Source organism: Parasteatoda tepidariorum, chromosome 2, assembly GCF_043381705.1.
Source record: "Parasteatoda tepidariorum isolate YZ-2023 chromosome 2, CAS_Ptep_4.0, whole genome shotgun sequence".
In the NCBI taxonomy this organism is placed as follows: domain Eukaryota; kingdom Metazoa; phylum Arthropoda; class Arachnida; order Araneae; family Theridiidae; genus Parasteatoda; species Parasteatoda tepidariorum.
Genome location: NC_092205.1, coordinates 2741820 through 2767340, shown reverse-complemented (window position 1 = coordinate 2767340; position 25521 = coordinate 2741820). Strand labels below are relative to the sequence as shown.

The following is a 25521-nucleotide window of genomic DNA, read 5'->3' as shown; positions in this document are numbered from 1 at the left end:
TTTAATACTTTTTTTCGTTACTTTTTTTTCCTCTTTAATTTTCGTCTTATTGGTCATGAGCCAGCTCTGACTCTTATTTATATTCTCTTTACCCCTTGCAATTTACATAATTTTACTAATGTTGTATATATTTTTTAAAATCAAAATAGCATTAGTTTGACGATAAGTATGAGGGTTGTATATTAACTAATTAAATTACATTTTTGAATAATTTACACAAAAACTAATAACGTCGAACATATTTATAATATCTTTAATCTGTTCAACTCATTAGCATAATTAAAGTAGAATATTATTCATTTTGTCTTCAAAACTAATAAAGTCCTCATCAACTCACCTTCTTACTGGAGCATTACAAAGAAAAGGAGAATAAAAACGTGAAGAAAAGAAAAGAAAAAAGTACCTAGTTATGAGACATTTGATGGATATCAATCATCTTAACCTGTCACTTTCTTACTAATATCTTTTTAGAAGAATCTCGTAGCTTTAATTGGAAGAATCTTTTTTTTTCGTGAATCCAACATTTGGCATAATTACTTATTTAATTCACTTAAAAGATATTTCATTTAAATCGATCAGTAACACGCTTTTACATTTAAATTTCAAGACACCTTACCCATTTACAGTTACATGTTTATTTTTAACTTTTTCTGTCAACCATTTTTCGCCCACTATTTTCTTTCAAACTTAAAATTCAATGCACCGAAATCGAACCACAGACAAAACATGTATGGCCATTTAACTTCATTCTAACAAGCCACAATTCAGAATGGCCGACCAGTCTGTGTAGGGGGCAGGGAACTGTCCTTGCATCAGAAAGGTTCTGGGTTCGAATCCCGGGCAAGGCATGGATGTTTCTTTCTCTCTATCTGTGTTCTATGTCCTTTCTCCTTTGTGTGTGAATGTGACCCGCCCTATAAACGGGTTGTGGTAGTGTGACGTGGGCGACGCTGTTCCACCGCCGTGGCTTTGCCTCAGGTGCCCACTGGGTAACGAAAAGAGAATTAGCAGTTCTGGCACTTTCTGTGGCCAATGGACAATAGCTCCAAGTGCCCGCCATTAAAAAAAAAAAAAAAACAATTCAAAATGAATGGCAACCTCGAAAATTTCGTTCTGTAAAAAAAAAAATAGATTCTTTTTAAGCTTCTTGCAATTCCAACATTTTGATACGTTGCCTTCTTCAAATTGAAATAAAAGAAAGCGATTTTGTTAATTTTTAAGAGTTTAATAAAGCTAGAACTTTTCTTCTGAAAAATTAATGCCTACTTTTTTTCATAAAAAGCTTTTATGTTTTTATAAGGGATACCTAAAAACTCCCCTACTCTTCTTTGTACTCTTCCTCCATTTTTGACGGAAATGAGGGGTGATTTGAAAAGGGTGAACAGCATTTTCTCTAGACCATCAAGTGAGGGGCTTTGTTAGTGTTTGCCGCAGTGGACAAACGAAATGCAGATTCGTCGACAGGCAAAACATTAATACAACGCAAAATATATATAAAAGTACACCGAGTTGAGTTTAGGTTTCACTTTTAAAGTTAATACTTTTTATAGAACATTTTTTACGCGTTTGTTTTTACCATACGTTTCTCAACAATAACGTTACTTGATACTCATGCATTTTATAAGTTTTCAAAGACATTAATAATTATTTTCATAACAGTTATCAAAGCATTTATTTTCCACATTGAATCGAATGAGACCAATCCCGATAACTAATAGTTTGGAAGTTTTAAGCATTTTACGTAAAAAAAAGTAAAAGTTTGTGTTTGTATTTTTTTTTACGCATTTGGTATTGATTTTAAGACAAGTGATGCATTATTCAACGTGTACTTTTTCACTTTGAATTAACAGAGACTATTAACAAGTCAATAGAACAAATAATTCTAAAATTGCAAGTGATTTTTTTTGTTTAAAAAGTAATATTTTTGATATGCGTGCAATTTTTACTTCGCTATTTAGTGGCTATCTGAACATGTAAGATGCATTTTTCGTTATAATTTTGCATGCTGATTTGGATAAGATAAAATTCGAATCAAATATTTCACATCGTAAGGGTTCTGCGTACAAAAGGTTCAATTTTGTACTATCATTTATTTACCCATCCTACATTACTAGACAGGCAAATGAGGTATTGTTTCCTCTGTATTTTTCTCTCTTTATCGTATAAGATAAACCACAAATTGAAAAGGAAAATAAATCAAAAGTGGAAATGGTTTTATCATTTTATATAAAATAATACTATTTCTGAATTGCACATAACCCTTATACCTTCGAAACTATTAATGCTATCAAGTTTAAATTTATCTCATTTAATTTAGCATAAAAATTTTTTTTTGTACTTAATGAACTAAAATATAGTAAATTATTTTAGTTAGAAACCTGCATTCCTAAATTATAATTTATTTTTAAAAAAAATCGTTTGATACTTTGGTAGATAATTTATTTATGTTTTTTCGAGCTTACTATTATCAGCTAATGACTTAAAACTGCATATAATTGAATACAGCAGCATATAGAGATGGAATTTAATATCGAAAGAATTAAAAAATAAATGAAAAAAAAGATTTCTAACTAATGTACAACGCGTCAAAAAAAAACGGACAACGCTCAATAACTTTTAATTTAATGATCACGTTCTAGGACTCAATCTTAAAGGTTCAAGGGATTGATTAATCTCAAATATGCTAATTAATTAGTGCAGACGGTATTTTAAGTTACCAAATCTGTCACAAAAACGTACTTTCTATGATTAAACGTACCTTTTTTCGACGGATTTAAACTTCTCATCTTCCAAAATATATAAATAAATAGTTTGGTCAGAAGAGCCATCCAAAGTTTCGACCCCTTTATGCTGCTCATTTTCATTTTTGCTGTTTTCGCCATATTTAGAGAATTTTTAAAGAATTGAACAATTTTTGAACTCCATTATAAGTTCGTTTATCCAAAGACATGCAAAAATTAAGTTTTAATAAATCTTTATTACTTTTTATTATTTTATTTAATAATCTAAAACAATTTCAATTGAAAGGTATGCAATTCTTTACATCATTTTAACGTACGTAAATTTACATGCAAAATAAAAAATTTGAGTAATTCGCTCGAATAGCTCCTGAGAAATGGAATTTCAAGAAATCGTATAGTTAAAGTTCAATTTCTCAGGAACTATTCAACCGATTTTACTCAAATTTTGTATTTTGCCATGTAAAACTATGTACCCTAAAATGGTGTAAAAATTTGCATACCTTATGATTCAAAATTCTTAGGACTATTTTTAAGTAAAGTAATAAAAAATAATAAATATTTACTAAAATTTATTTTTTGTATTGAATTATCATTAGATAAATAAATTTTATAATTGTTCGCAATTATTCTCAAGATATCGGAACCATATTTCCTGGATTGCAGCTATATTTTGAGAATCAAAAATAGGAGAGCTTAGGGGCGAGGAAACCTTGGTTGGTAGGGTGTTGGGCCCATGTCCAAGAGGTCGTGAATCCAACCCCCTCCTACTGAATACTATCTGTGTAGTAAATGGTGACTAGTGCACGTTAAAACTATCTGTTCACAAAATCCTTCATGTTCCCATAACAAATCATACCTCTGGGAATACTGAATTGGAGATTGCTCGCTCTCTGTTGCGGGTCATAATTACGAAGAATGAATGAATGTATGAATGAGTCTGCCGTATAAATGGGCAGAGATGTGTGTGTGGCTGAAGTCGTATTCTTGGCCATAGATGATGGCACCTCTTAAAAACAAGAAACTCACCCGCTGCCATAAATTCGCTTGGTTTCACCAAGTAGGCTTACTGGCCAGTGACACTAGAAACAACAACAATACGAGTAACGCTTTAACTTAACTAAATGGTCTTACATAAAATTATGATAATTACATATTTTATGAACAGAATGGTCTTTTTTCAAGTATTTAATTTTAGGGGATTTATAATTTAGGTAATTTATAATTAAATTTTCTTAAATTATTAAGTATCTTTACAAGGAAAAAATCTTATTTAAATGTGCAAAACTATTNTGACTAAACATACCTTTTTTCGACGGATTTAAACTTCTCATCCTCCAAAATATGTAAATAAATATGTACCCTATAGTTTGGTCAGAAGAGCCATCTAAAGTTTCGACCCCTTTATGCTGAGCATTTTCATTTTTACTGTTTTTGCCATATTTAGAGAATTTTTTAAGAATTGAAAAATTTTTGAACTCCATTATAAGTTCGTTTATCCAATGATAATGACATGCAAAAATTAAGTTATAATAAATCTTTATTACTTTTTATTATTTTATTTAATAATCTAAAACAATTTCAATTGAAAGGTATGCAATTTTTTACATCATTTTAAAGTATGTAAATTTATATGGCAAAATAAAAACTTTGAGTAATTCGCTCGAATAGCTCCTGAGAAATGGAATTTCAAGAAATCGTATATTTAAGGTTCAATTTCTCGCGAACTATTCAACCGATTTTACTCAAAATTTGTATTTTGCCATGTAAAACTATGTACTTTAAAATGGTGTAAAAATTTGTATACCTTTTGATTCAAAATTCTTAAGACTATTTTTAAGTAAAGAATAAAAAAATAATAAATATTTACTAAAATTTATTTTTTGTATTGATCTATCATTATAGATAAAGAAGTTTTATAATTGTGCTCAATTATTCTCGAGATATCGGAACTATATTTCCCAGATTGCAGCTATATTTTGAGAATCAAAAATAGGAGAGTTTAGGGGCGAGCTGTGTAGTAAATGGTGACTAGTGCACGTTAAAACAATCTGTTCACAAAATCCTTCATGTTCCCATAACAAATCATACCTCTGGGAATACTGAATTGGAGATTGCTCGCTCTCTGTTGCGGGTCATAATTACGAAGAATGAATGAATGTATGAATGAGTCTGCCCTATAAACGGGCAGAGACGTTTGTGTGGCTGAAGTCGTATTCTTGGCCATAGATGATCTTGGAACTAATCCATAATTGCCTCTTAAAAACAAGAAACTCACCCGCTGCCATAAATTCGCTTGGTTTCACCAAGTAGGCTTACTGGCCAGTGACACTAGAAACAACAACAATACGAGTATCACTTTAACTTAACTATATGGTCTTACATAAAGTTATAATAATTAAATATTTTATGAACAGAATGGTCTTTTTTTAAGTATTGAATTTTAGGGGAAAAAATAGAAATTTTAATGGGAGTTTTGACGAGCAGGTGGCGAAGCCTCTTCATACTTATAAAAAATCATCAAGCAATGAAAATCTTAAAAACTTTTCCTGCACAAAGTACTTCAAAAACTTTCCCTGCTTAAATTATTAAGTATCTTTACAAAGAAAAAATCTTATTTAAATGTGCAAAACTATTAAAAAAAACATAATAACGAAATATAATATTATCTTCTTATTTTGTAAAGTGTTTGGTTTTTTAGCGATGATTTTTAAAAAAATGAATTGAATTATAAAAAGTTATATTTATATACTTTTAAAATAATATCGAAATTTTAATTCTTATTACATTCTCCAATTAAATTTGAATATTCTTTAAGTCTAATTTTGTAAATCATGATTTGCGACACTATTTTGTTCTGCATACTGTTATTTTTATACCCTATTCTTCTTTACTCCGAATTGGAGCATAGGGACTTCTATCATTTCCATGCTGGATCATTTTCCATCACACTTTATTTGTGACCCTTCTCCATGTCTTTCATGTTTTCAATTCGTTTAAAATCGTTCTGCGCCAAGTATTTTTAGGTCTTCCTCTCTTTCTATTGCCTTAGGGTTCCAATCGAAAACTTGTTTTGCTCTAAATTTTTCAGGATAACGTTGAGCATGATCAATCCACTACCATTTACGGTTTTTTTTTATTTTCATATCAATCGGTTTCTGTTTTGCTTTTCTAAGAATTTCTGTATTGCAAATTTTATGAAACCACTTTATACGCAGTATTCTTCTTAAGCAGTTGTTAATAAATACTTTAAATCTTTTCACGTTATTTTTATTGCAGTGCCATGTCTCAGATATGTATAGTAAGACAAATTTAACACAAGTATTGAAAATTCTAATTTTTGTTGAATTTGTTATGTTTTTGTTTCTCCAGAATTTATAGAGACTAGCGTAAGTGCTACGGGCTTTGTTTAATCCATTTAGCATATCTTCATCAATTCTTTCTTTAAAAAAAGTAAGAAAAAAACTTAATAACAACCTTATCTCCGTATTCTACGAAATGTTCGACGGTCTAGTATCAGTTTTCAGCAATAGTTTTTAAACGAATTAATCGGTATATAAAAAGTTATATTTATGTACTTTTACAATAATATCGAAATTTTAATTCTTTCTATATTCTCCAATTTAGTTTGAATACTCTTAAAGTCAAGTTTTGTAAATCATGATTTGCGACAATATTTAGTCCGGGGAAATAACAATCTTATAAAAGGAAACTTATTTAGCGTATTATTTGAAGCAATAGCTTACTTCTTTACTAGCTGCAGATATATATCATAAAAAAAATTGATTATTAACTTTTTCATATTCTTCATTGGCAGAAAAACAAAAAACCTAATAAATGCAAATTACATTTCCTGCTATCAATTAGGGATAATTTAACGTCATTAAGCAAAAGGGAAAAAATAATCTTGGCACAAATTATTAGGATATTACTATCGTAATGACCAAAATAAATTTCAAACATTAACTTTGCATTGATAAAAGAACTAAAAAAAGAGCTATGTATAAAATACCAAATGGAGAAAACTGCAATTATCAAAAATCTTACAAATTAATACTTCGTATTCTGATAAAATTAAAATAGGATAATTAATAATTATTTAAATAAAATATGAGAAAGGATTTATCGCGTAATTATGGATATAAATAAAAGGAAAAACAACTTTTGAAATAATGTTAGTACTTTTATTTGAGCTGTTTAAAATATAGTGCAATTTGTGATCTAATTTATTTGATGAAAGGTCTGTCTTACACATCCACTTGTTAAAGAGTCTGAATTTATTCATAAAAACTGTGTCTTCTAAATATTTGTTTAATAAATTAATTGTCTTACTGTATTAAAATGATTGCTTTGAATTTTTTTTTTGTTTATAGTTTTTTTTTCATATAAGATATTTTTTTTCTGTTCTTATGGATCTGACAATGTTTTTGCTGTCGGTGTCATGAAACAAGCTTACACGTGTTTCTTTTACCATTATTTTTTTATTATTATGTATTTTTATTAATATGATCGTTTATTATTACTTTTTAGTAACTCACTCTTGCGTCTTTGAGGGTGGAATCTTGCGACTGAAATTTCGACTGCTTTCCAATTAGCTATAGCACTAAAATCTTCCCTGTAGCTTCGTTCCGAATGACAATGCTCGTTGTAGCAATCGTTTCCTGATCACTCACAATGTATCACCTTTTTATTTCCAAATAGAATTAATCTTAAACGCGAGTTCTAACCATTTTTTGACTAAATAGCACTGAAATCTCATCTTGAGCTCTGTATCTTCACAGCAATATAAATTGCAATGTTTCCTAACCGCTTCAAGCAGAATTTATCACCAAACACAATCTACCGTGAATCAAAATTTTGTCCCCTCTGTAACTAGCTATTGTACTCAAACTTGATAAGGAACTCTGAAAAGAATGACGACATGTTTCAATCGCGTTTTTATTTTTAAAACTTATTTTTTTTCACTGCTAAAAATAGAATTTATCACCCGAAAAGTTTATAGTCAATAAAGTTTCGATCACTGACCAAATGGCTACAGTGCTTATGTTTAAACTAAAGGTCTGTGCTGAATGACAAGTCCAACAAACAACAGCATATATAAACAGTTTAGTATTATTTTTAATAATCACCAAAATTTCCTCCCATGTCTTTCATAGTGGATGGCATTCTACGCTTCTTTTTTTTTTAAGTCAGCCGAAAAAAATTATTTTCTTTTTAACACACTTTATACAAATGTAGAGTTTAAATACTTTATTTTATCTAATAATTTATCAATAATTCATTCTTCCGTAATGGTTCAGACTTTTTGTTTTCTTTTTCATTTTAAATATTGTTTACTGAGATACATAGCTTTTTGAAATCTTGATTTTATTTATACAGGAGGTATAAGCATGTGTGGCCATTCCATACTGCATGTGCTTCAAATGAAAATTGCATGGCACCTAGTTTATACGCAATGATTGGAGCTGCATCTTGCTTGGCAGGTGTAACGAGAATGACAGGTACATTATTTAAATTAAAAATGTAAAAACCGGTGATTGCCGATTTACCATTTGGTCCTGTATACATTGCTTAGGCAATGTGTTAAATTTTTAAAGTTTAAATTGCATCAAAAACAACGTTTTAAAATCACAAATAGTAGAACTGTACGAGTTTTGATGTCACAATGGTACACCTTCATCAGTTGGATAGGAATTTTATCCTATTGATAAAAGTGTACCATTGTGACACCAAGACTCGTATATGTTTTAAATAAAAAATTGCCATTCATTTGTGATTTGCGTATTTGTAACTTATCTATTGCGATTGCTCACCATTATCACAATGCTGCGCCTTCATCAGTAAGATGAAAGTTTTATCCCGTTGATGAAGGCGTAACAATTGTGTCAGGTATTTCGTTTTGACCTATACGAGTTTGGATATTACAATGCTACGCTTTCATCAGTTGGATAAAATTTTTATCTTACTGATGAAGGTGTACTTAAAACGTTGTTTTTGATGAAATTTAATTTTATTTCAAAAAATTTCCTTTAGCATAAATTTTATACTTTCATTTTGTATAGAATGCCAAAATTCAGATTTGACCTATAACATATGCATTTACAACTAGTTAACATATAAAAAGCAAATACATTTTTTATAATTTATATATATTTACTTGAAAATCTTTTCTAGTATCTTTGGTCGTTATCATGTTTGAGTTGACCGGAAGTGTCGATTATATTGTTCCAGTTATGGCCACTGTTGTTGTGAGCAAATGGGTTGGAGACGCAATGGACAAGGAAGGGATGTATCTTTTTCTATGTTTGTCTAAATCACAAAAGGAATTTATACTTTTGATTGTTTAATGCTCGTTAATGAATATTTCTTATCACAATTCATTAGATATGATGCTCATATACAGTTCAACCACTACCCATTTTTGGATAACAAGAAATCTTTTAAAGAATCTACGAAAGCTGTTGATCTTGTTCGAGGAATGTGGTAAAAACAATTATTAACTCATTCCTTTGAATTTGTAAATTACAGTCACGGTTTTTGAGCAGCATTTCCCAATTTTTGTTTCGATACGGAACCCTAAATGATTGAGAAATTTTTGGCTGAACACCGACTTTATAAATAAAGTATATTAAAGCAGCTGAGAATCTACTAAGCAAAGAAAGATTGCTGGTTAGTCTTAAAATATTTAATATGAAGAATGAATTATTTTTATCGTTTTATCAATAATAGTCTTAAATTAGGTTTAATGTCAGACACTTAAATTCACAGGTTTCGAACAATATCTAGTCCAATTTTGAATTTGTTTTCAGTGTATGCATAAGCTGAAAATGAACAAAGTACGCTGAATTATAATTTTCGTAAAAGATCTGTTAAAAACATTAAGAATAGTTATACAAATGTGAAGGATAATAATTTAATTTCAGATTTTAAAAATTATAAAAAAAAAAATTTCTCTCAATGCATTAATGAATCTTCTGCGGAATCCAAGGATTTCTTTTGGGAATTACTGTTCTGTTAGATATTATTTTCACGATCACGATGAAATAAAAAATATTTCAAGAATTGTTTCTCAACCCTTGTCCACGAACCGAGTTGCAAGCTCTATTAACAGGTCAACAAACACTGTTACCTTTTTGTTATTTAATATCGAACAAAGACCACTTTTTCCCTACTTATTACTAAAGAATAAGAAAAAATAAACATAAATCCGATTTTTTTTTTGCTTCGGTAGTTGCTTAGATGTATATCAGATTAGACATTAATACGATATTTTGTTAGAGCACGTGATTTTAACTCCATAAGCTACTGTTAAGATTTTATTGCCTTTTTCTTCAACTTATTAACGTAAAACTATAATTTTGGTTATGAGTGTGAATTTGGTTATGAAATAAAACATTGAAATCGATTTCATTTTGCCCCTACTGTACGTGTTCTTGGAACTAGGTTTGACACCTGAAATTGACATGTTAGTCAGCAGCAAATAACAACAGCAATTACATTAAATTCAGTTATTTAGATTTTGAATGTCTATTATTTCCTTTTTATTTGTTTCATATTTACTTGCATTATATTGATACCTACACATGGTTTTGGTATCGCTATATTGTTATTAGAATAGAAAAATTTATACTTGTATTAGAATTCATATAAATTTTATTTATATTTAGAAAAGTTTATTCTTCATTGTGGAGAGTATGTTAATTAATGATAAAAAATAAAATCAAAAAATATTTCATGTGCCACAATTTCGTATAAGTAAAACTTATGCCAATAGTACCTTACCAGTCCTCGACAAAACACTCAAAAGTTTTACCGGTCTATGGTGTAAATTGGGTTGAGAAACATTGATTTAAAGTATCTAGCTAAAATTAATAAATCTTAAAATGAATTTTAATTAGTAGACATTGAAACATAATAATTCTCTTCGTGTATAGGGGCTTCGTAATCAATAACTTTTATACTCTAAGAAAACTAGTCAAAAATAGGGTCATAACGTTTGGATGATTAAGCGTTGAAAAAAACGAATTAATATCGAAGTGAGGTAGAAAACATCAGACATTAACGAATTATTATCCTAGTCAATTTAAATATTGTTTTGATTTAAATCCCCAATAAGTTTATTTGATGTGAAAAATGGAAAGTTGTTTCGTGGAAAATTCAAATAACTTTCATTTTCATCATATGAATTTACTATAATTCAAACCCGCATTTACTCTAATTGATTCCAGTAATTGATTTTTAGATTTTGATAGCATTTTTTTTTCTAGTTGAAGGACTCCGAATGTTGAGACATTTTTGAGAAATGTTCTAAAAATAAATATTAAAGTTCTAAAAGTACAGCTTGTATTTTTCTCCATTTAAATAATAATAAAAAACTTTTTTTTCAAACGAAACGATAAAGCCAATAAGAACAAAGCAGTTTAAAACAAATAGTCACCAAGTTTGAGTAACTGATTTTTTTTCGCATACAGCTAACCAGAAAACCACGTAAACCAATGTTAATTTAATTCACAGGGATTTCATAGGGTTAAAAAAAATCCTTGCCTTGGGCTAGAGAGTCCTTCAACTTTGAAATTCCAACTAAGAAAGAGGATGCATAGTTAGAAAGTTCATTTCAAAATAAACATTTTGAAAACAAAAAGTTTTCTTTTTATCCTGCGACAACTTTGCAGAAAGTTTTGACTGCTCAAAAGTTTTAAATCAAAATGCCCTCGAGAAAGGAGAATTTACGGAAATTGAAATTCAATGAGTCTTACGAAAAATTAAAATGGTGTACTACAAAACACACCACATTGATAATAGCTTTCAGTAGACAAAATATCTAGTTATCAATAAAATTTCTTTTACGATATAACGTCATAAAAGTTAAATTGTCACTATCCAATATAATAGTACAGCCTACATAAACTATATTTCCCAATCATATATTGAAAATTAACTTGAGTTATATTCGGGAAGAGATTGATTTCTAAATGTAGGGGAATTTAAATATATCGGCGGAACACATGAATAACTTTTGATCTAATGATAGAACTTTCCCTTACTAAGATGCAATCTTGGTAGTTCGAGAGGATAATCTGAAATACCAATTCATAAGAACGGGTACTCTTACAAGTTTAAAAATCTGACCCAAAAATGTAATTTTTCTTCATACCTTCTCTTCGACGGGTTCGAGTTTTTATCCTTTAAAATGTTAGGATTCGCCCTAGTCTGAAAAACTTGGCAACAATAGTTTACACAGGACAGCGGTCAAAAGTTGAAGTTCTTGAATATTATTGTATTCCATGGTAAATATTATCTTAAATTATGTACGTATTTCGATGATCTTCATATGTTTCAGACTTTATGCAAGTTAAAAACGCGTTTGCACAAAAATAAAGCATATGAAACATGTTACTTAATAATAATTATTTTTTATTTAAATTTAGCTATGACAAAAAATTTTTTTTTAATGATATACAAATATTTACACAGTTTAAATTCTGTAGTTTTAAATAAGAAAATAAAAGCATTGAACGAAATTAGCCGAATGGTTTCGGAGTAATAATTTTTAAAAAACATTGAAACTCCACCCTAATTTGAAGGTCGAAAATTCGAATTTGTTGAAAAATTTATTCAGAAAAAGGCTTTGGGGTCCGACTTTGTTACGTAATATTTCACCTGCTCTTACTAATTGGAATATTTTTCTCAGGTCAATCCCTCGAACCATTAAGATTAAATCTTCATATATAAAAATCCGATTACTAGATCAAAAGTTAAGAATTTTTTTCGTTTTTTAAATTGCAGAGTACAGTGCGCAAAAACAAAAAAAAAAAAAAAAACTGGGCCAACCTAAGTATTTGATCTAATGATCGAATCTTCACGTTCTAGATTCACGTCATCCAATTAAGAAGAGCAGACTATAGTTTTAGTTAAGAAATCAGACGTAAAAACGTACTTTCTCTGAATAAATATACCTTTTTTTTGACGCATTCGGATTTTTGATCTCCAATATATAGCCGCAATCTGGGAAATACTGTCCTAATAGTTTGTTAGGAGAACGCTTCAAAGTTTGAACCTCTTAAAGTTAATTTTTTTGCTTATTTCACTGTACCTCGAGAGCTTTTTAGCTTACTTTTTTGCACACAGTTATAAAATCGTTTATCCAAAGATAATTCGCTGTAAAAAATGACTTTTAGTATTTTATTTAATAAAGGACGAATTAATTTTGAATTGCACGGTACACAATATTTTGCATCGTTTTAAAGAACATAATTTTACATGGCAAAAGGAGATATTTACGCAAAATCGGTCGAATAGTTCATGAGAAATTGAATTTCTAAAAATGCAGATATTTAAAATTCAATTTCTCATGAGCTATTCGATTGATTTTGCTCAAACTTTATATTTTGCCAAGTAAAATTATATTTTTTAAAATGATGCAAAAAATTGTGCGCCTTACAATACAAAATTGTCCCTTCCATTATTAAATGAAATAATAAATATATACCAAAAGTTATTTTTTGCATGGATTTATCTTCGGATAAACAAATTTCATAATTGTGTTCAAAATTTTTCAATTCGCTTAAAAAGCGAAAACGCAAGAAGTAAAATTAACAAACTTTGGTCCAAACTTTAGAACACTCTCCTGACCAAAAAAAAAAATTGGGACCATATTTCCCAGATTGCGGCTACCTTCTATATTTTAGAGATAAGAAATGCAAATCTGTTAAAAAAAAAAAAAAAAATTATGTTTATTCAGAAAAAGTACATTTTTGTCACCAATTTCGTAACTTAAAATATCGTCTGCAGTAATCAATTAGCATATTTGAAGTCACTCCCTCGAGTCATTAAGATTGAGTCCTAAAACGTGAAGATCCGATTATTCCATCTAAAGTTAATCTGTTATTTTTTTTCTTTGGCGCATTGCACATTAGTTGAAATTTTTTTTTTCTTCCGATTCTTTCGATATTAAATTACATCTTTATATGCTGCTATATTCAATGATATACAGTTTTAAGTCATTAGTTGATAATAGTAAGCTTGAAAAAATATAAATAAACTATCTACTAAAGTATCAAATGATTTTTTAAAAAAATATAAATTATAATTTAGGAATGCATATAAAATAATTTACTATGTTGTATTAGTTCATTACAAACAAATAATGATCGTATATATATATTGTTGTAGGATTAGAAGCCAGCTAGTTTGTTTTAGTCAAAAAGGAATGACTTTATACGAAATAGGTAACTACAATCATTTCTTTTTTTTTTTCTAAACATGAAAATTCAAAGCTTTAAGCTTGAGTTTAGATTAATTTCAAATTTCAATCTAAAGCATAATTATAAAATTAAAATACTTATATTTTTTAATGCCACCTTTTTAAGAGAACTAAAACGATAAACGGAGAACTTGATAAAACTGTGATAAAAATTTATTATGCTCTTTTTTAGAAGAATAGCGTATCAAGGTTATACGATTTCCCTTCTTCATTACCACAGTAGTCCAGCGTCCTTACTAAAACGTAAATCGCGAAACCTCGGGGCACCTATAGTTTGTCTACGGTAAGAACTCCCCCCACCCCTAAGTCTGAGGCCGTCTGCTGTTATGGAAACAAGAATAGTGCATTTCTGGGAGGGTAGCTTCTCTTCATTCTAGGGCTAACACAATAGACTGAAGAAAAAGATTCCCTTTCTCTAGCAGACCCCACACCCCTACTTGAAATAGTTATATATCGTTACCATATAGTCACCGCCACGGGTCCAGACGAATGGCTAAAGGAGTTCTTATTTAAGACAAACTATAGTCTATTTACAACGAGTACAGGAAAGTGTTTTTTGTCTATTCGATCAGCGTAGTTTTTAGTAATCTCTTTTTGTTCTTTTTTTAAAATTTCATTTTAGTTTTGTGTGTTAGCTTATGTCGGAAAGTAGTCGAAATTTCGAAGGACGATAAAATGGCAATAAATTCTGTCTAAGAAGCCGCGCTATTGAAACATTTATTTCATGACACGGCTGTACAATACTGGTCAGAAAACGATCGAATTTTTCCTATTTTTGTCATCCGGCAAGAACTGCAGTCGAAATTCGAGCTCTCCAGCTATGGCGATCGAAATGGACTACGGGTGGTGCAGAGCAAAACTCTCAACCTATGACAACACTTCACATGCTTTCACCATAGCGTGTGGAGAGTCAGGGGTGAAGGAAGTACTTTAGTTTCTGTCTTAATTTTCAAAACTTTTAAGTTATTAAACTATATGGAACTGAAAATAAACATAGTTCTTGAAGAAAGCATTGTGGAAATATTAGAAAATATTTGTGATAATTAAATACTAGAAACATTATGAAAATGGAAGATATCCTAGTACATTTCCGTACAACTAAAAAGAGGGAAGGGGGTCAAAACATGGAACCGGTCTTTTACCCAGTTGGCGTATTCGAGCTTTGAAATCGCAAATTGGCGATCGAAATGGGCTACAGGAGGCGTAGAGCAGAAGTCTGTACCTATGACCAGGGCTAAAGAGAATAGAAGGGCTGGTTCACTCGATTGAAGAAACTCTCGCCACGCCAATCCTCCGATTTTCTCTAGTGACGTCACTTTGGCGCAAAGCTCGCACTTTTACTTCAAGAACGGAGCGTTCGGCCTTACTAGCTCTAACTAATATTGGAGTATTTCTTTTTGAGAGATATTCTAAGACATTTGTTATTTTCTATAATGACTTTCCTCAGTTTTTGCAGTGAATTTACAAGAATTTAAAACTATTATCGAAATGCCAGTTTGCGCGATTGCAACTTGCAAAAATTCTGATAAAAAAAACAAAAAGAAAAACGTGTACCTTAAAGTAAATGAACAACTATGTAAAGAATGGATTCCGAAATGACACAGTTAATATAAAACAGCAATACGTTTATTCTATCGCTAAGAACTTTTATAAAAATTCATTATCTAAATAGAAACCGCCTCGTTACTTCAAAAAGAAACGCAGGAGAAAAAAATTAAAAAATAGATAAAGTCAAAGAAAATTAAAATGTAAATAAAATATATAGTATGTAGTTGAAATTCTCCTAATTTCATAACATATTTTTAATGTAGTTATTCTAAATATTTATGATTTCTTTAAAAATTATATTCTCTTAAATTTAAATATCTATAAATTATATCATCGTAAATTTAACTATCTATAAGCAATTGTAAAATTTCTAATGTCATTATGAACCTAAATTATTATTTTGTTTTAGTAATTAGCGTATAAGGTTGATGTTTCCTAATGATTAAGTATAAACAAATTGATTTTAACGGCATATTTAAAAATTAGGGATTCTAAATTTAACTCAACTTATTGTTATAACAGAATATGTAGATAAAAAAGTGCCAATATATGCTTTAATTTTTCTTAATAATTAAAGTTAAAACAGAACTTCTTAAAATAAAGTATTGATAGTGTCATTTTCGCCAACTAGTAAAATATTTTTATAAGTTTAAAATTGTATTTTTTTAATATAATGGCCAAGAAAGTTTTTTTGAACCATGTTTATGAACGGAAATAAAGTGTTAATTACGTTAAGTTTGAAAGCTAATAACCAGAAAATGTCTAACTTATTTTTACAAAGAGAAAGTTGCAAAGTTATCATAATATCTTTGCTTGCGATCTTCGAGATCTGTGGACACAGTGACGTCATGAGGAGGGAAATCGTAGCTTCATCTCTAAGAGAGGAGTGAACTAGCCTTTCTATTCTCTTTAGCCCTGACCTATGGCAACACTTCGCATGCTTTCACCATTAGCGTGTGGAGAGTCTTAAGAGAAGGAAAACCGTTACTATCTGTCTTGATTTTCAAGTAGATTAGATACTTTTAATTTAGGAAACTATATATAACTAAAAACTACACTGAAAATCCACACTAAAAGAAAACGTCGTAGTAATTTAAAAAAATATTTTTGACAAGTAAATACGAAAAATATTAAGAAAGGGAAAAATATCGTAGTACATTCCTATACAACGGGGAAGAGTCAAGGTATGGAATCAGTCATCTCCCCAGATGGCGCATTCGAGCGTTGCGATCGATCGCGAATAATAGATTAATTAATGAAGTAAAGTGCTAAGGAAACGATTGGAATTTTTATCGTTAGTTTTCACAAAGTTACAGTCGTTCCAGCTACAGGGAGAGATTAAAATTTCCATTGATGATAAATTCTGCTGGTAGCAGTCGAGAAGCGATTTAAAAAAAAATTTTGTCATCCGGCACAGAGCTCCAGTCTAAATTTGAGCACTCTTGATAAAATCTGAAAGTGTTTCAAATTTCGATCACCGATGAATTCATCTTATTGCTGTTCGGAAAAAATTAAAACTTTAATTGTCATTCGGCACAGCCTTTCAGTTAAAATTTGTGGTCTCTAGCTAGTCAGAAATTAAAAATTTTAATTCCGAGATTTGCCCTCTACAGAGAGGAAAAAGGGGAAATGTAAAACGTAAAATAATTGCAACATTCAATATATATCACAACTAATGCACGATAATACATTAAACAACTAAATCGTAGGGTGACTGAAAATTATTGAAATAGATAAATACTTCGAGAACTCTGCATGAGGTCAAAAATTTAAGAATGCGGAAATTAAATATTTCGATTTAAATATACAACACACATTCATTGATACCAAATTTGACACTACAGCCTGGGGGTGCGGATTTATTTAAATATTAAATAGAAGCTCCAGTTTTTTATTACAGATTTGAATTTTCCAGAAAAAATTCCTCATTTGAACTAGAAGAATTTTAACAGCTTGCGTGATAACTGCAAAATGAGAAATGGGTTACAAATTATTTAAAATGGCCTTAAGAAATATGAGTCAGATCGAAAACACAAAATAGATATGTTTGATAGTTTATCATAATGACATCAAACTTGAGACCTACCTTCAAACTCAGCATAATGCACCGGTACTCATTTCAACAGCCAGAGTATGTGTCTGGGGGTCAAGTTTGCTATGTATGCTGCTTAATATTTAACATGTACATTTTTACATATTTCTACATTTATATATTAAGTAATGCATTAGTCATTTAACCCAATAAAATACAATTTGAAAGAAGTTTTGCAGATTATTGATGTTAATGAATGAAAAAAAGCATTTGATAACAATAAATTCCATTAGCTGTTTCAGCTATCTATAAAATTATGTAATTCACTATAATTTAATTTTTTTTTATAATAAATCTGTTCGAAGTTACAAAATATTTAGTTTGTCCTTAAATTTAATAGCACTTATTTAATACTAAAAACATCAATTATGTTAAACTTTCAAAAAATAGGGCAAAACTCAAAAATCAGAAAAACTGCAGACGACCTAATAAATGTAAATATTAATCTATTTATTTTACAGAGTGTAAGAAATAAATAAGGATTATACGATTTTCATTCTAAGAATACTTTTGTTTTAATTTTTAGAAGACATTTTAAGAAACACGTCACACAATGGGTTTCCGATTATTTTCTCGCAGGAGCTTCCATATTTAATTGGTTTCGTCTTGAGAAGAGATCTCTGTTTAACAATAGGTAAGTCAAAATCAGAGATAGTACAAAGTATTAATATCAAAGTATTAATATTAAGTATTGTATCAAAAAATATATAAAGTATTGTATCAAAGTATTAATGGGAATGCAAACTTTTAAAGAGATTGAACATGTTGGTGGAACAAATAATTTTCGGGATGAACATATATTTTTTCGGTTACAAATGGCATTACAAGAGTAACATCATCATTAAATTTGTCATAAAATTAATTTTTCTTAAAAAGTTTTAAAAAAACTGACACAGCATATTTCATGTTAATTGATTTTTCATTCTTTCAACAACAACAAAAAAAAGGACAGCTTAAGAATGTTTAGAAAAAACATAGAATTCCAGATAAATTGTACTATTTGGATATTTAGTTATTCGTACACATTATATTTTTCTTAAGTATTTTTAATGCTATAAATCATAATCTTGAGTTATAATGATTTTAGAAATACATTCTTTCTTCTTTTTTTTTTTTTTTACATTTTTGTACTTCNTAATACACTAATGATTATTTCCAAAATGATGGTAAGGTAAACATCTTTCAAAAAAGAAAAAAAGTCCTAAAATCTTATGTGGAAAAAAAAATTTTTTTTTTAAATGGCGCGAAAATTTAGCGAATTTCGTTCCGGTTTTTTGGTTTTCCGGTTTTCTGATTTCCGGATAACGGGTTCTGTACTGTATTTGGATATTTAGTTATTTGTACACATTATATTTTTCTTAAGTATTTTTAATGCTATAAATCATAATCTTGAGTTATAATGATTTTAGAAATACATTCTTTCTTCTTTTTTTTTTTTTTTACATTTTTGTACTTCGCTGAGAATGAATATTTTACAATTTTGTGTCGTATCCAAAACAATTATTTCAATGAACGTAAATATTTAAATGCTCTCTTTTGTTTTGCTTAATTCACTGACAAATAGAAACAATTGAAAGTTTCCTTTGTGACATGTTCGGTGGATAAAACAATCGGTTTCATCACCTTTTAAATAAGTACAGTGCGCCAAATAAATTTTTTTTTAAAAAAAACGGATCGTCATGTTCTAGAACTTAATCTTAATGATTCGAAGGGGTGATCTCAACGAATCTAATTAATTAGAACAGACGACATTTTAAGTTACGAAATCAGACACAAAAACGCACTTTCAATGAATAAACATACTTTTTTTTACAGATTCAGTTTTCTGATCTTGAAGAGGTAGTCACAATCTGGGAAATAGGGTCCCCATAGTTTGGTCAGGAGAGCGATCCAAAGTTTAAATCCTTTAATGTTAATTTTATTTTTAACGTATTTTGCCATATCTCGAGAACTTTTTAAGCAAATTTAGAACTTTTTGCACCCAACTATGAAACGCATTTATCCAAAAATAATTCCATGCTAACATAACTTTCAGTAAATATTTATTATTATATTGTTTAATAATGGTCGAAAACATATGAATTTCAATGTATAAAATTTTTACATCACTTTAAAGAATGTAATTTTACATGGCAAAGTACATAAATTCAGCGAAATCGATCCAATAGTTTCTGAGATATCGAATTATAAAGAAGCCATATTTTTAAGGTTCAATTACTCCTTTGTTCAATTCATCATGAGAAATGGGGTACATAATGAGACATCTCTTACTCAAAAAAATAATCATATAATAAATCTAAATTAAAATCTAAAAAATATTTCAAAATTTAAAGAAGAGTATACAAATCTCCAAATTTTGAAATATTTTTTGAGTCAAATGATTTCTTCTCAAAATAATTAACAATGGCACATCCTGGAAAGATCAATATTTAAAATTTTTTATAATGGAATTATGAATATAAAATATAGTCTAAGTAAGGTCCATAATACATCCAGCTTTGCTTTAAAAAACTTTAGAAGACAAAATAAACTGCAGTCTTTCATTTTTATATAGAACACAAGAAAAAGAATAAACAAGTGAATGGGAGAACAACTGTTGACTTTGGTCAAAAAGCATATGAAACATCAAAATCTCCATTTTCCCTAAATCTGAATAAAATAGTTGATATGGTAAGTATTCTTACTTAAATTAATAATAAACACAAAAGGTAAAATTTATAAAGTTTTGTATTTTCAAAATAAATTACATTTTAAATATTATATTTTTACAGGCTCCAATTACAGTTACAGTACTAACTCCAATGGAGACAGTAATTGAAATGTTCTGCAAATTAGGTCTCCGTCAAATTTTAGTCACGGAAAATGGGTAATTATTTTTTAAATTAACATTTTTTGATCATTCTTAAATAAAATGATAAATATTTACTTAAAGTGATTTTTCGCCTGGGATTATCTTTGGATAAACGAATTTTATAATTGTGTGCAACGTTGTTCGATTCGCTTAAAAAGATCACTAGATATAATGGAATGCACAAAAAGTAAAATTAACATTAAGAGGTCCAAACTTAGGAGCGCTCTCCAGACCAAACCATTGGGACCATATTTCTCACTTTGCGGCACCTCTTATATTTTGGGAACTAGAAATCTGAATCCGTCAAAAAAAAAAGGTATGTTTATTAAGGGACAGTACGTTTTTTTTTTTGGTCTTATTTTGTAACTTAAAACATCTTCTGCAGTAATTAATTAACATATTTGAAGTAACCCCCTTAAACCATAGGAAGGAGTCCAAAAGCGTAAAGATCCGATTATTAGATCAAAAGTAATTCAAGATGGTTCGTTTTAGTTTTTTTGACGCGCTGTATTAAAATCCTATGATACAAAATTAAATTAGTACCACACTAAAAAATCTTTAACGTAATAGCTCTTAAATTTTGTTTAATTAAAATAGTGGTGTTAGAAATGTAATATTATATAGTTCATAACGTAATTTAATCTTGCTAAAATAAAGGAAATTTTTTGAAATTTCTGCTGCTTTTTAGCGCGTTTTTTTCAAAGAAGTTTTATCTATTTAGAATTAAAAATATTTGTGTTTTCTTTTAGTATTAATCTTGCTAAAATCGTTTTGTTAAATTACCTCTTAATAAATAAATAACTGGGTTTTTTTAATAAATAAATAATAACTTTTTGGAAGTTTAGAATTCTGAAGTTCTCGATTCTTATTGAGAAGGCAGGCGCCTCCCTAAGCCCCTTACAACGCTTTTATGTTCTTCAAGCATTGAACTCTTGGGCAAAACTGTTCAGCAGATATTTCTCAGATACACACTTTCTCATTCAATAACATGGAGCTTATAAAGGAAATTTGGTACTAACAGTTTATTTAACTAAAATTTTTTTATTTTTTGAGATATAGATTTTGTTTTGCAGATCAGTGCTTCAAGACAAAAAAAAATCAAGTTTATTTTTACTGTTAGCATATTTATCTTTAAAAAAATTATAATTATTTTATTAAAGAAAAAAATTTAATAAAAAAACAAATGGATATAGAAAAATTTTTTATTTATTTTATTATCATTGAAGAATTTATTAATAAAAATTTTTAAATTTCTCCTTTTTATTTCAGAAAACTAACTGGAATTATTACTAAGAAGGATGTCTTAAATCACATACATGAAGTCAAAATGCTGAAAAAATGCAAAAAATAAGGAAATTCTAATTTTCAGTGATTTTGAAGACTAATTTTACATTTCCAATAATCTCATGCTCATCAAAATAACAATAAAAACTCATAAATCTATAAAAATATTTTATTATTTCTTAGTGTAAAGTATGTACAACTCTAATCTTAAAAATAGACAAATTTTTTACATCCAAAAATGTGTATAATATTTATTTTATATTATAAAGAATATACAAATAAACTGAAAGAAAGTGGAATCATTATTTTTAATGTAAATACAGGATGGTTAAAATTAAATTGACACTATTTAGAGGCTCTTAGCTCCAGTTCTACTGAAGATATCTATATTAGAGATCTATATCTAGATTTAGATCTATATCTATCTAATGTAACTTTAAACTGCGCTTGCGTTGGCAGGGAAGAGCATGAAAAGGAATCCTTTCTTTCCTATGGAATTCAAAAAAGAAACTTTCCTTAACAAGGCGGATTTTTTTTCCTTTTTAGTAATAATTAAAAAAATTCCGGGATGGTGAAAAATTTTCCACGAACGGCGTTCACGTATATTATACAGGTTAGCCAATTGGGTGGTGAGCTGAACGCGAAATCCTCAGTGTTTAGTCCCCACGCAAGCTTGGCAAAGTCATTTTATCGACCCATTGAAAGGGTGAGTCAACCATGTCCGGTCCAGGGATAGAACAATGAATTTTCGTCATGAGATCCCAAAGCCCCACTATTCAGCCGCAGAGTTTGCAAATATAAACATGTTTTGTATTTATTCAGTGAATATTTATTATCGATGAGCTCAATAAAAACATTCATGAAAGTAGAAGTTTAGGCATATAAATTTTGGGGATAAATTAATCCAATAGTTTTTTAGAAAATATCTGGTTTTCAATTAATTTTTTTTTCAGAAGAAATTTAAACATTCATTATAAAATTTAAACTCTCTTTAACAACAATTTCTAAACAATGGCAACTGTCTAATTTTCAACATGTGTTTACGAAACTAAATCTCATTCATAGCATATACATTGGAATAAACCCTTGAACATCATTTCTGAATAATAGCAACCAGTTATTAGCATTAATTTTATTTCCTGGAGTAACTTAGAAATTTTTTTTCATCCAAAACTAGCTATAATTTCAATTCAATTGACCATAATCAAGAATATTTTTTTGCAAGTCATTGTAAAACAACAATTTTTAAGCAGTCATACAACAGTCGATCATATGGTTTAACAGATTAATTCTGACTACCCTAGACTGACTGATTTTTATTTCTTTGGAAATCTTGATATCATTACAAATCTGAGGGAAGGATATTTAAAAAAAAAAAAAAAAATTAAAAAAACAGCGATAACAGAGAATTTTTTATATTTTGTTTTTAAATCAATAAATAATGTCTAAGAACTATGAATTGTTTTCTTAATTGTAATTACACATTTCTGTAGTTTGTCACTGTTTCTGATTTATACATTTTTGAATAATTACTTTATTGATGACTTCAAATGGTGGCAACCTTTTTACACCAATCACATTAGTACAGTACCATAAAAGATTGTTGTTTGTAAGTTATACTATTTTTAAATATGAAAATGTTTTGTAAGGTATATAAATACACAATCTATCTGTTCTATAGTAAAGTTTGGAACACCATCATTTTTTTATTATTCCTAAGAGCAAAAATGCATTTTAGCAAATATTTAATCAAACATGTAAAATGATTGGTGTTTTCATATGGTACGGATCGAAGGCACTTCGAAATGGATTGTGGTTGAATGAATTGAGAAATGTTAAATAGAACTATGAGAAAGCCACGCTTTTTGTATAATTTGTGGCAAAAATCGACATAAAGAGAAAATATCTCATTTTGGAAAAGGGAAAGTTAAGCACTTTTTAAATCACCTCATGAAAAAGCACCTTTAAGAAAGGAAATTCGAAAATAATCAACTGTAGGCACTTTTTTAAAACGCTACTCACCCTATGTCAGAAGATATTCAAAATTTATATTAAAAAAAAAGTCATTAAGCAAACTTGAGCTACCCCAGCATGAATTACAGAACATTATGGAACCATTTTTCACATGAAAGAAATCCATTACAATGAAAGACATTTATTCCTATATAAATGCCCAGTGAGTAAAAATTTAAAAAATCTAGAAAATCTGTGACTATTTTTTTATGTGTACAAAATGCTACACTCTTTGGCCGCAAAATATAAATAAAAAAAAAACATTTCTAGCAATTAATCATTATTTCCAATAATTTGATAACACTTCATAAATTAAAGAAAAATAATCGAACAATCTATTAAAAATAATCAAAATGAATTTTTTCACAGCTTACAAAATAAACATTATTCACAATAAATAAATATTAAACCATCATCACTTTATTCTCAGAATATCATTAAATAAGGTTGTGTGTAACAATAAATAAATTTACAATGAGTAAAAACAATATTTAAGCTATGATTTTGAAAAGCTGATATAGGTAAATTTAAAACATCAATACTTCAAATACAAAATCAATTATACAATTAGTGACGCAATAAAGCTTTTAAATATATGTACTCAAAATTCGTGACACAATAATAGCAAAATTATATTTTCATTAAATGAACAAAACCCGTTAATAGATATTACATAATTAAAACATTTATTTATATTTTTCAGTAACAATTAGACAACTTTTCGGGTAATTCTTAAAATGTTGTGCTAAAGTTCTTAATAGAAAAAATAAATATATAATAAAAATAAATCTTATAGGGATACTTTTCACTTTTTAAATAGATGCACAGCCATGTCTTTCCACACCCAACTGTCTGGATTAGATTTCAAGAGTACTGAAATATGCTGTTGAATACTTTTACTTATATCATCCTCTATTTGTGTAAGACTGCAAAAATGACTTAAGGCTTCTTTAAAGGAGATTTTCAATTCATTTGAAGAAAGTTTTCTAAACAAAGAAACAAAAATAGTTTTTAAAAATACGGTTATAATTATCAATAGAGTAGAACGTATAAAAGAAATGATACATTTTATCCCAATAATGTCCACCAAAGGAGTGGACACTTGTAGTAAATATTCTCAATAAGCTTTTAATCTTATTTTGTTTTTTGTTAATTTTACAAAGGAACTGATGTTGGAAATTCACTCTCTATGGCAATATTGTTTGAAGCATGTAAAATACAAGTTCATCACCAAATCCATTCTTTGTTTTCACATTAAAAGAATTAATTCTGAGTTTAAGTAGAAATCAGTTTTTAGCTATTTAAACATTGAAATTTTAAAAATTCCAGAAACAAATAAGTATACAGTATTAAATTACTTACTCAAAACTGCTAACCAAATAAGTGTATTGCATTACATTTTTGACAAAAATTCCAAGGTTCTTAATATTATGCAATTTTTCTTCATCTAATAAAACACTATTTTCATTTTTTTTAAATGTAATTGTGTAGTCCTATTATATACGATCATCAAAATTTAGTCAAGTACAAGAAAAAAAAAGGAGAAAACAAAAATCAATTTTTAATCTAAATTCAAAATGGAGATATAAATTCAAAATGGATCTCTAGATTAGCGGTCAACAGTTCAGTAGCGCATAGGTGACCATTCAACAGAAAATGGTTACCAAAATGCCAAACTGTTGTCCTCAGAAGTGGCGACCATGTTACAGGCCTAAACATAAAGAATAAATTA

At 28.7% G+C, this 25521-nt stretch overlaps 2 protein-coding genes across 5 annotated transcripts in view; one reads left to right on the top strand and one right to left on the bottom strand.

The window, feature by feature from the left end:
* Window positions 1–22075, top strand: part of LOC107439695 (H(+)/Cl(-) exchange transporter 5) — a 59416-nt gene extending 37341 nt beyond the window's left edge. For 2 of the 3 annotated variants that reach the window (XM_043045190.2, XM_043045189.2), the window contains 8 exons: window positions 8118–8239; window positions 8913–9027; window positions 9123–9221; window positions 13911–13966; window positions 18168–18275; window positions 20196–20311; window positions 20413–20507; window positions 21762–22075. In XM_043045190.2, the coding sequence (XP_042901124.1) occupies window positions 8118–8239; window positions 8913–9027; window positions 9123–9221; window positions 13911–13966; window positions 18168–18275; window positions 20196–20311; window positions 20413–20507; window positions 21762–21843 (793 nt within the window). In that variant the 3' untranslated portion in view covers window positions 21844–22075. The remainder of the gene's footprint in view (window positions 1–8117; window positions 8240–8912; window positions 9028–9122; window positions 9222–13910; window positions 13967–18167; window positions 18276–20195; window positions 20312–20412; window positions 20508–21761) is intronic. The other variant, XM_071177054.1, reaches the window with a different exon arrangement.
* LOC139424922 (uncharacterized) overlaps window positions 21930–25521 on the bottom strand; it is a 40035-nt gene continuing 36443 nt past the window's right edge. For both annotated transcript variants that reach the window (XM_071177055.1, XM_071177056.1), the window contains one exon: window positions 21930–24775. In XM_071177055.1, the coding sequence (XP_071033156.1) occupies window positions 24595–24775 (181 nt within the window). In that variant the 3' untranslated portion in view covers window positions 21930–24594. The remainder of the gene's footprint in view (window positions 24776–25521) is intronic.